Source organism: Mesitornis unicolor, unplaced genomic scaffold, assembly GCF_000695765.1.
Source record: "Mesitornis unicolor isolate BGI_N332 unplaced genomic scaffold, ASM69576v1 scaffold20662, whole genome shotgun sequence".
NCBI classification, from domain to species: Eukaryota; Metazoa; Chordata; class Aves; order Mesitornithiformes; family Mesitornithidae; genus Mesitornis; species Mesitornis unicolor.
The window spans coordinates 1-11485 of record NW_010167380.1 but is presented as its reverse complement, the minus strand read 5'-3'; the positions used below and the strand labels follow the sequence as shown (position 1 = coordinate 11485).

Below are 11485 nucleotides of genomic sequence, written 5' to 3'. Positions count from 1 at the left end.
GGACGCCGCCTGCCACCCCCCGCTGCCGACCTGCCAGCCAGGTGGGTACTGGGGAGGTACGGAGTGGTTGGTGTGCAGTTCTGCATTGCCGTGCCTGCCCTTGGGGCTTCTTACTGACAAGTGTTGATCTCTGCAGAGTATTTCATCCTCCCCTTGGATTGAGACATTGTCAGAAAACAGCAAATCTGTAACCCCTCTCAGGGCTCTACTGACCTTCACACTCCCCTCTTGAAGGGCCTGGGGAAGACATTTTGCTTTAATGTTTGGTTTCACAGCTTCACAGATCACCTGCACCGGCCCAGTCTTCATAGATTTCTTAGGTTTTTTACTACCTACATAGCGATGACCCTCTGCTGTGGGTTTCCCTTTCAGTTCTTTGTCCACCACCACAAGTGCTCAATGGAAGGCTGAAAAGCACTTTTGATGCTGAAACGTGGTACCAAACAAATGCAACCGTGACTTTTGAATGCCTCCATGGATATGAATTTGCAGACAATGGGGTCATGTCTTCAGAAGGCTCCTGGACAGCCACATGCTTGCCCGATGGCACCTGGACACAGCTGCCCAAGTGTGTAAGTACCATAGTCTGGCTGGGTTCGTGGATGGATGCTGTCTGACTTCTGAGAAAAAAACACTTAAACTTTTGCTTTTTGGTACCAATGGGGGATGCAGACTGTGTTGGGGTAGTGCATGGCAAATGGGACAGTCCAGGCTCAGAGCTGGGGAGGGTCTTGGTCTCCATCTGTGCAAGCTGATGTGCTTCTTCCTGTGTTTTGTTTTACTTTTTAACAGAAGAGAGAAGGTGATGCTGATGTATGCGAAGAGGTTCTTTACATTAAAATGGTCTCTGAATGTGGTGTGCCTAGAGAAGAAATTAAAAATCTGCTGGAAATACAGAAACTGTTCCTGGAGATTAAAAAGCTAAAGGTGGAACTAGAAAACTTGACCAAGTGAGTCCTGTAACGATCAGCTTTCCTCTGGTGAATGTGCAGTTTGTGTAGTCACTATCTATGAGAAGGCTCTCAGTGACTTTATGGCTCATGCCATACGTGCATACATATAGCCAGAGAGATAATAACCAATGTCTGCTTTTGTCATGCTAGAGCATAGAAGGACTTTTGCTCTTTTCCTGAAATCTGACAAGCTTGATTCGCTATTTAACAAAAGTGCTGTTTCACATTTTATTTTAGGAAGAAGAATTTACTACTTCTATCTAGAAATAGTAGTGAAGTGAGTATTTAAGTGTGTGATTTCCCATTAATCTACCTGATGATTTCTATTCATGTAGTTAAGGGCAGCTATGTAGAAGAAGTGTATTTGTAAAGGCTTCTATTTGCTTATCCCTGGATTTAAAACTGGCGACAGGTTTCTGGCCCAGCGCTGTACTCGACAGTGGAGTACTTCTGCAGCATAGCAATAAAGGTGCAGGTGTAGCCATGAGTGTCCTGTGATCCGTCACACCGGCTGTGCATTGGGCAGATTTCCAGTGTGGTCCAGTGGTTGTTCTGACTGGGAGCAGAGCCCTGGCAGCCGGGTCACTCCTCAAGGTGCTTGGGAAGCTGCAGTGGATGCAGCACAGTGTGGTGTGGTGTGGCATAGTGTGACAGTGTGGCATGGCATGGCACAACAGGCAGCCTTGGGGCTCGGTGAGAGACGGGGGAGCGCTCCTCTCCTAACATATACGATTTGCAGCACTATATCCTTGCCAGATGCATGCTTTTATGACTTTATTAGAGTTGCTTTAAATGTTACTGGAGCCCAAAGCACAACGCCCAGGGAAGAGATGGTGTCTCCCATCTTTACACAAGATACTTTGATAATGTCTCACCATGTCCCAGTGAGGAGATTGGCAATGAAGGCCACTCTCACACCTGCTCCATTTCTCCCAGTGCCACCAGGAGAGCCGGGCTGCTCCCTCCTGGTGTGACACCTCGCTCTGCTGGGACTGCAAACATAGTGTCTTATCTCCCTGTGCAGGACTTGAAACGTGTAAACATGAATTACAGCTGGGTGTTACATCGTCCTGCCTGTATCTAAGAGCGTTTGAGCAGCCCTGACTGATGTCAGACGGGGTATTTCAGTGTTAGTCAGTGCACAGATGTGTTCAGTCCACCCGTTCCTAATTACAAATGAGTCAGGCAATGAAGAAAATAATAACAAACAAAAAGGAAAATGCTTTTATGTTTCATTTCACTAACTCTGCTTATGGAAAATCCGTGCTGGGTTACCTGCCAGCCAATGACTAAGTAGGCATTTTCCTACCCTGGATACAGCCTGGGGCAGGGTGTGGGGGTCTGCTCTGCTCTAGTAGCATTTGATTCTGGTAAAACTGTGCTAGTCAAGACATGCTGCCAGTTTCAGGTGAAACAAAAGGGATGACTTTATTCCCCCATCCCTAATGGTGGGGCAGGAGGATCTGGAGGCTTTGCCCCAGCCAGTGGATGACAGTCATCCCCCACCCCTGACTGCTCTCCGGGTTCAGCTCCCTGGGTGTCCTGGAAAGGGTTCCACTGCTCCAGAGGCTTGGCTGAGTGCTGCGCTGCATCTCCTCCCAGCTTCAGAAACAGCCTCTCGGAGCCAATGATGCTCGACAGAAAAAAATGCACAGAAAACCAGCACAGAAATGGCTGCAATGAAGTCTGGAGAGCCAGGACGGGGGAAGCACCCGGACACTCTGAGCTGCAGGGCATCCCCTAGGGCACGGGGCTCTGCCCCCACTGTGCTACTCCTGGCCTTGCTGGGGCTCCATGGAATTCCTGTGGCTCACGGTAAGTACCGGGGTGTGGGATGCATAGGAAGGACCAGTGACACCTGCCTGGATCCCACTGTGCTGCTCAGGTGCTACAGTGGGGGTGATGCTACCATCCCCAAGCCTGGGGACTAGTTTCTCCATGCTCTCACGGATGCAGCCCTGCCCAGTGCCTTTGCCCAGAGGGGAAGTCTGGGACACCCCAGCCACACTCCCCATGATGCTGGGGAAGGGGCCAGGAGCAGGGTCCTCACCCGAGGAGGTCTCCTCCTGCCTCAGGTGACTGCGGGTCCCCACCTCCCATGACCCACTCCAGACCATCCAGCGATGAGCGCGCCAGCAGCTTCCCAGTTGGGTCCAGGGTGATGTACACCTGCATCGACGGTGCCATCAAAATCCCCGGGAGGTCGGACACGGTGGAGTGCCTGCCTGGCCCGCGCTGGTCAAAGCTGCCCGAGCCCTGCGGCCGTAAATACCCCCTCTCTCTCCCAGGATCATGGCTTCCTTGCCTGGCTCCTGCTTTGGCTTTAAATTTCTGTCCCTCACAGCAGCTGCTCTGCAATGGCACCGTCCCTCCTCGCAGGTGACAAACCCGCTTTCCTTGGCTGCCGCTCACCAGGGTTGGTGGTGGGTGCGGGATCCAAGCCCGTTGTCAAGGGTTTTGGTCGGTCAGAGCCCCGGATGCAGAGGCTGTGGCACAAGCACGTGGGTGCCAATTCCCTGCTTGCAGCTTTGCCTGCACACTTAATGCATCTGCACCTGCGCGTTCAGCAGATAACAGCCTGTGGAGAAAATGGAAGCAGCTGCGATGAATGTGAAGAGCTCTCCAAAAGCGCCATAGCAAGAGCGTTTCTGTGATGCTGAGGTTTATTTTGCATGCTTCCTGGTGGCTGCTCCTTCAGGTCCCCTTTCCTTGATGGCCAGGGAGCTGTACGGCCCCGACACGGTTGCGGTTTGCTGCACTGTCTGTGGTGGACGAGAGGACTAACTTCTTTCCTGTTGGAACCAACGTGAGGTATGTCTGCCGTCCCGGCTACGAGAACACATCGGAAAGCTCCCCTACCAGCACTTGCCTGGAAAACCTGGTGTGGTCGGAAGCTGCTGAACTGTGCATGAGTGAGTATCTCTGCTCTGCTCCACTCCGCTTGCCAAAAAGCAGCCGTGGAGCTGGGAGCAGGACAGGTAGTGGCTCCTGACCCATGGGCTGAAATGCAGACAGGTTGTTATCATCCCAACAGCTTCATGCTTAATACAAAATTAGGTGGATATTCCTTGACATACAGATTTAGGAATAAACAGCAGAAGTATCAATAGTGTTCATTAATTTTTTCTGTTGGCATGAACAGATTTGTTTTGATTTTCACGTTAGGGAAATATATTTGGATCTGGACATGGCATATGCACAGGACACACAAAGTTGCAATTCTAGAGTTGAACTTCAAAATGAAGACAAAACACGTTTCTTGGTGAAATCAGTGTAATGTTAAGACTGATGATGTGGCAGGAATACATTTTTCACAGTCGAGTAACTCACTGCCAATCTGTTGAGATGAAAATCAACCTGGTGTGGTGGGAGGTGTCTCTGCCCGTGGCAGGGGGTTGGACCGGATCTTTAAGATCCCTTCCAACTCAAACAGTTCTGTGAGCCTATGATTCTATGCAATATCGCTGCAAATATTCTCCTCTGCCCTCCTGTGAGATGCTCACCCTGAGCCCTTATGGGATCCACCCCTTCAGCTGATTCTGGCTCCTGCCAGCCCGGCTGCAACTTATGTGAAGTAAAACTCTTTGGTAATTTTGTGTATAACCCTCTAAGTCTGCCTCTTATTTCGACGTTTTTCTTTCTCCATCCCTGTTCTGCTGACTCTGGCCCCCTCCTCTGCAGGGCGGTCCTGTGGGGAGCCAGCGGCGCTGCCTGGGGGCAGGACGGGCGTCCTGACAGACCTGCGCTTTGGTGCGAGGGTGAGCGTGTTCTGCGAGAACGGGTGAGTTGAGGGGCAATGCCCCGAGGCCTAGTGCTGCTACTGGAATACAAACCTGCGGTTCATTGCATGGGACTGGACTTTGTATTCCAGTAGCAGTACTGGGCTGCTGTTGTGCAACAAATAGGTCTTGTGGTGCTGCTCCAAGCGCAGAGCGTGAAGCTGCTTTTCCAGCTTGAATTACAGCTTCAGGTGGGAAGGAATAGGACACAGCTGTAGGAAAGAGCCCAGGCTCTGAATAGTTGCTTTTTCCTTCAAGTGTCATCCAGAGGAAGCTTAACTGCCCCAGGTTATCTATCCCAACAGGACTGCTGGTACCATCATTTTATAACTATAGACTTCAAAACAAGCTTGATCAATTTGAGATACATTGTATAAAAAGAGGTGTTTGAATCTTAAAAATTCAGTTACGTTCAGCTAGATAACTGCAATGAAGTACACTTTCTGCCAGATGCTGAGCTGACTCACGCTTTCTGCCTGCTTTCAATCAGGGCACATATGTAGTACACTGACTCTCAAAATTCAGCCCTTGCAGCTCCATCTCGCGTTCCTCCCTCCCTCACAGGAGCTTGCTGGCATCGTCTGACTTGTTCTGACAGCCTCTGCAGCTGCTCCAAACATAACAGAGCTTTTTTTTTTCCTCCAGATATTCCCATAGGATGGACTTTGGGGAGATGACAGCATGTCCCACCCTTCTGGGGTTCACCCATCGGGGTGGAGGGATAAAATTATCCATCTAGGCAAGATCAGACACTATCAATCATATCCAAATGAGGACTTTCTTCAAATGGGAGGATGTAATTCAGAGGTGGGGGAAGGTGTTGGTGCTGTCAGAACACAATGTACTAGGGGGCAGCAGTCGGGAGCCATGGCCTTTGGAGAGGCTGTGTGTGCTCAGGAGGTGGCTCTGTGAAGGTGGGTGACAGCAGCCTGAACCCCAGCACCATTCACCACCAGGAAGCAGGCAGGGAGAAGTAGTCCTGGATTCAGCAAATCCGAGCCCAATGCATCCATGTGGCAATCCAGGTCTGCCCTCAGTCTGGCATTCGCTGTATGCTCTGCCACCAGCTCTGGCTTCTCCCGTCCTTGCAACGGGAGATGTGCTCGGCAGGGAGCCAGAGCCCAAAAATACATTAATGAGGATCCAGGCAGCGAGCAGGGTGAAGGACACACCAGCATGTATCTTGCTTTAACACTGCCTTTTCTACACTACTGATCATACTGGAACAGGGGAAAAAAATTTTCTGTTTCTAGATAGTTACAGAAATTTTTCTTCTACTATGTGTTTTCACTTAGGTACAAATTAGTTGGGAATAATTTCATCCAATGTCAGCTTAAAGGAAATGATGTTGAATGGAGTAAACTTCCAACTTGTGAATGTAAGATTAACCCAACCTTACTTTTGACTTCTCCCCAGTAGATCCTGCATGCTAATGTCTATCCCGAACCTATCTTCATACATTGTTTTTGTTGATACTATGTGGCAAATCCGTCACCAACACTGCAGCTGAGCAATACCCATTTTGCTGTTCCCATGAGATCAGCGTATTTTCCCATGACTTAAAGTAGCAGTAACGGTGATGGGATAAGGATTTTAGGAATCACAAGCCACGGCAGGACAAGTTGCCTGTTTTTGTTGGGGTCAGTGGGAGAAAGTCAGGACAACAGGAACACCAGAAGAAGAAAAGGGAGATGATTCAGACAGAAGGCTGAGCTGGTTACTCATCCCCAGTTGTCCAAAAAGTCTATTTTCTTCAAGAATCTTAGGTGAACTCCTAAGGACAAATTTGCATTTTATTACTGATGGTTTTTGCAATGCTCATGTTGACCTTCTTTCCCTCAGTAATTACCTGCTCTTCACCTCCTCAAATTACCCACGGAAAGCACGATGGCAAAGGTGTAGAAAAATTTGTGTATAACTCAACGGTGACCTACAGCTGTGATTCTGGCTTCCAGCTCCATGGGGACGCGAGCATCCGTTGTACGAACACAAACAAAACCAACGGAGTCTGGAGCAGAGCTGCGCCTGAATGCAAAGGTGATTTCATCCCAGTTCAGTATTTGTTATGAGTTCAGTAGTTAGTATGCACCAGATTAACATACTGCAATTGCTCAATTCAAGACATGTCTGATGTAAGTCATATCATAATTTTAAAGAGAAAAAAAGCAATGCTGCTAAAGTGAGTAAGGAATGAACGCTCTGTGCAAGAAGGCGTAGTGCTCCTAGCAGTTCTCACTCTTTATACCCTAGAGAAAAGCACGTCTGTCAAACTGGGAGCAGAAGAAATGGAAAGGAGTCCTCATTCCCAAAGTGAGTTGCAATGGTTCTACATTGAATTAAGTCTCATCTTTCCCAGCTTAATTTGCTCCTTTATCACATTTCTAGGGAAAAGCCATTGGATGAATTTCACACTGTGACTTTCATACTTTCAGATTCCCATGGAAATGGCGTCCAACCATCTAAGAAGGCTCTCACACAGAAAATGAAGCTCAGCCTTTACAAAAAGTCCCTCCAAAACACCATCTCCTTCTCCTGGTCTTTGTCTTTCTCCAGGACACCAGGTCAGTCCCGGAGGCTTCTGGGGAGTTCAGGGGTGCTCGTGGATGGGACTCCCTCATTATGCCCACTCCTGCACCTGGAGATTTCCTTTTTTCCCCATGTTTCTATTCAGTGTCACAGAGCTGTGCTACCCCAGCGTTCAGATTTGTGGTACCTTTGTACAAAACCCAAAACTACTATTCTCCCAGAACCACCCAAGGATCTGCATGTCCCCCAAAGTACATGGGGATCTCTGGCATCCTCCCCCAAGCCAGCTGCTTTGAAAACGTAAAACGGTCTAAAGTTGCATCATTTTGTGGAAGTGAGTAGTTGTTTTTTTTTCTCATGGTGTTTTCTTATGTAAGTTTTCTTTGTATAATTTATATTTTTTGCTGGCTGAGCATCTGGTTCAAAGTTCAGGTCTGACTGCACTGACCTTCTCCTCTTAAAGTATTGTTTTGTATGAAATCTATTTTCCTTTGTCAATTTTTTCCTTGTTCTGGAGTTATCAGAGTTTCTGTTTAACCGATTGAAAAGCAAGAGAAAACGTTATACCAAGTAGCCTTACAGCGTTGGGGCTTGGGTCACTAACACCAACCTTGTTCCTCGCCAGTGAGGTTGTGGTCAGCCAGGAGCAGCCAGAGCTGGCAGAGGTGCTGCTACAGCAGATTTCCCATCCGTTGCAAAGGATTATTTTACCGATAAAAAAGGGTGAGTTTCAGTTGTGTTGAAAATGGTGTTGGGGTGTGAACTGGAAGCTTGTAAATTGTAAGTAATAAAGGCAAATATCTGGGGGAAAGGCAGGGTGATGGGACTGCATGGTCGAGCGCTTGTGGAAAGACATCATAGAGGTATCTGTGTATGAAAAGGGCTCCAAGAAAGGCTTTGCAGGCCTTAAAGGAGATGAAGTTTGGTGATGTGGCGCCTTGGTAGTAACAAATGAAGGCTGAAGGCATCCTAGCTCATACAACACAAAGGGAAAGGGAAAAAGTTTGGCCTTTTTTTTTTTCCTCTTTCTCTAAAAGCTTCTACTTCACTCTATTATATAACTTCAGAGTGAAGATTGATTTAAAAATCACTTCCTCTTGGCTTTCCTGTTTTTATTCTTTTGTCATTTCCTGGCACTTCTTCAGGAGACGGTGTCAGAGCAGTGGCTTGACACACGATCTGAAGGATGAGCAATGCCGCTCTCTGCTGTGCTTCAGGAACTTGGCCCCGCTGTCCCAAACCGCGGGTCCTGTAAAATCAGCCCCTCTGTGCCAGAAAGGTGGAGCAAGGGATGAGATGGGGGAAATGGAACCATGCCTGGAAACAGCCTCCAGTGTTTGAAGGACGAATTAGCTCGGGTTTTTCTAAAGAGTGGTGCTAAAATTCACCCCCAGACTGGATGGGTTTTTAAATATCTGGGCAGAAAGCTTAACGCTCCTTGAAACCACAGCCAGGCTCATCTTCATGTGAACGTTTCCATCCCCCAGGCCCTGTGTGCATCCCATGGGAAGCATGGTGGCAAGTGCACAGAAAGATTTATCTGTTGATCTGTGGTGGGGCTGCTCCTCTCCAGTGACACCGTGACAAAGGGACCCCTGTGGAAGAAACCCTGGATGGAGACATTTGCGCTTTCTTTGCACAGACACTGACAGGGGCTGCTCTTCCTGCCACCTCACTGCAGACATAGACAGGACATGCAGTTAAATGTATCATAAATATATATATATAAATATATATTGTTACCTTTTCAAACAAAACGCTGTAAGCATAAAGCATGCAAACCCTTCACTGTGTTCTGTTTCTAAAGTGCCCCATGGAATGTTTGGACTTGTAAGGACTCTTAAACTTTGCTTTAAAACACAGAATAAGCTAGATCAGGTCTGTCCTGCGTACATGTAAAAAATATATTTTTTAATTTGCAGTATGTTTTGATGTTCTGAGAAATTGTTTGGAAAATTCCTGGTGCAAGAGATGGTATATTCCCATATTTCTTTTTCCTATCTGAGTTTTTCTGTCTTTCAGAAGCTTCCTCCTAACATCTCAGTTCCAGCTGCAGTTCCTGGCTGACCTGAGCAGCATTTTTTCAGGCTGGGGGTGGGATGCCACAGTTTCTCAGAAATCCCCAGCCTTTCCACAGAATTGCTGACAGAGCCCGGTTATGTCACACTTGGTGTTTCCACCACCGCATATTTCCTTGCTCGCTAGCAACGCTGCGCCGCTGCCATAACAATCGCCGTATTTACACAGACTGGCAGGAAAGGCTGTAAAGGACACAAATCTCACTGCTGGGCTCAGCTCCCTTAATTTACTGGGAATTTCTGGCTGCAGCATGGTTTGGTTACAGAGACAACCAAGCGAGTGCTCTTTATAAGCACTCTTTCTTATTTATCTTCTAAATGGCCTCCTATGCAAGTTTGACTTGGTTTTGAAAAACGAAAAGAGGAAGGAAAGGAAAAGAAGAAAATCCACGCAGTAATGTTTAGGAATGCGAGTGTTTCTAGCCAAGGGGTCTGATAAAGCAAGCTGATGGGCTGCAGCGATGAGTATCTGCCTCAGCACTATGTAGCCATCCCAGTCCCAAACTCCAGCCTCTCTGTGCAGCAGCCCGGGACATCGCCCACAGCTCCAGTACAGCTGTCCTGGAGCTGTGGGTGATGTCCCAGGCTACCGCTTTGCACAGGGATGTCAGGAATGCGTGGGACCAGGTTTCTGTGCAAAGCCAAGAGCAGCCCTGGCGGCTCAACCCCTGGTTTTGCTGGAAACCTCCTGTTGTTCCAGCCTGAGCCTGGCAGCATGGGTGAATGGAGCCACATGAGTCAATACGTGCTTTACCTTCTCCTGTCGCTGTTTGGCCCAATTTCTGCAGCATAAGGATGTCAGAGTGAGATAAAGAGAAGCGGCCTCAGCAGCTCCATCCAAGCAGGCGCAGAGCCACTATCACAGGGCTCAGCTGCCTGGGGGTGCTCGGTCGGTTACTGGGGCAATACAGGACAAAGTGGAAGTGTGAATGTGGGGGGCAGAGGGATGGGGCTGGTCTGAGCCTGATGTTCGTGGTAGGTGCAGAAGTCTCCTGCGTGGCCTCAGGAAGGAAAGCAATCTTGCTCATGGAGTTAATCTGAACTCAGCATGGGGGTTTTTGATGCATGTGCAAACCAAGCTCTACCACAAGTCTTTGCCAAATACTTCTCCACACCTCACTATCCCACCCTGAGCTCACTGCTGTTAGCTCTTACCAGAGAATTCCCCAGCATTTAAAGCATTTTTTTTTCCTGTTGGCAACTTTCTTTTGCATTATACAGCCACCATCCCAAGTCAGAGCTCGGACGACCAATGACCTGTAAAAATATGTGGCCGAGACATCTCTGTGTAATTTGTCAACATGTTCACAAGTATTTTAAAGGCTTATATAATCTGGGCTGCTTGACTCCTCCCTTAAGAAACAACTCTTGGCCCCATTGCAAATGCTGTTGTTACACGTTTGGAGCTCAAATTGTATTGGGAAGGGAAATAAAGCGGGGGAGGGGGAGTTAAGTTTGAGCAGAACATCAGTGGAAACATCCCTGTTTCCTGACTGAAAAAAAAAAGGCAGAGAGGGTAGGAAAGTGCAGGCAAGGTGGCTGCAGGCTGCTCTTTCCCCAGACAGGGTGACCCATGTCCCCTCACTGCTCTGCAGAGCGGGACAGGGCAGCAAACAGCCCCAGCCCTTCCTTTGTCTCTTCTGCCACCCTGGCACAGGGATCCTGGAGCAGCTCCAGGAAAACCGCTCCTGCAGCAGGCAGAGCCCAAGCACGCCCCTGAGCCTCCGCAGGCAGCGCAGCCTCTGGCTCAAAGGGGTTTGTGTCTGCTTGGGAGAGTGGCTGAGGAAATGCCAGTATCCCAACTATAGTGTTTTGTGCACGGGTGTTAATAGAAGCAGCTCAATTAGCAGCTTCAAGGTGGGGCTGATTTACAGCCCCCTGGTTTGGAGGAAAACTTTCTTCTTTCCTCACTTCTTGCAGAAAATCCTCTTTGTGGAGGTCTCTTCCTAGGGATGGGCAGGCGATGTTTGAAGATGGTTTGGGGGGGTCTGGTGCCCCTGAGCTCTGCTGGTCTCCCTGGGCCAGATACTGTTGGAGAGGGCAAGAGGCACCCATGAAGATGCAGCTCTTGTCCAGGACCTTATCCACCCCTCCCGGCTTTGGGCTGTGCTGCCCCCTTTTTTTTTTTGTTTTGTTTTGGGTTTTGTTG

General features: G+C 48.6%; 1 protein-coding gene across 1 annotated transcript in view; it reads left to right on the top strand.

The window, feature by feature from the left end:
• The window catches only part of LOC104536137 (complement receptor type 1-like), a gene marked incomplete at its 3' end in the record, with an annotated part of 9336 nt that extends 4602 nt beyond the window's left edge, over positions 1–4734 (top strand). Inside the window, exons 6-9 of the mRNA XM_010178678.1 lie at positions 793–950; positions 3066–3217; positions 3674–3865; positions 4635–4734. Coding sequence (XP_010176980.1) covers positions 793–950; positions 3066–3217; positions 3674–3865; positions 4635–4734 — 602 coding nt within the window. The remainder of the gene's footprint in view (positions 1–792; positions 951–3065; positions 3218–3673; positions 3866–4634) is intronic.
• Positions 4735–11485: the final 6751 nt, after the last annotated feature.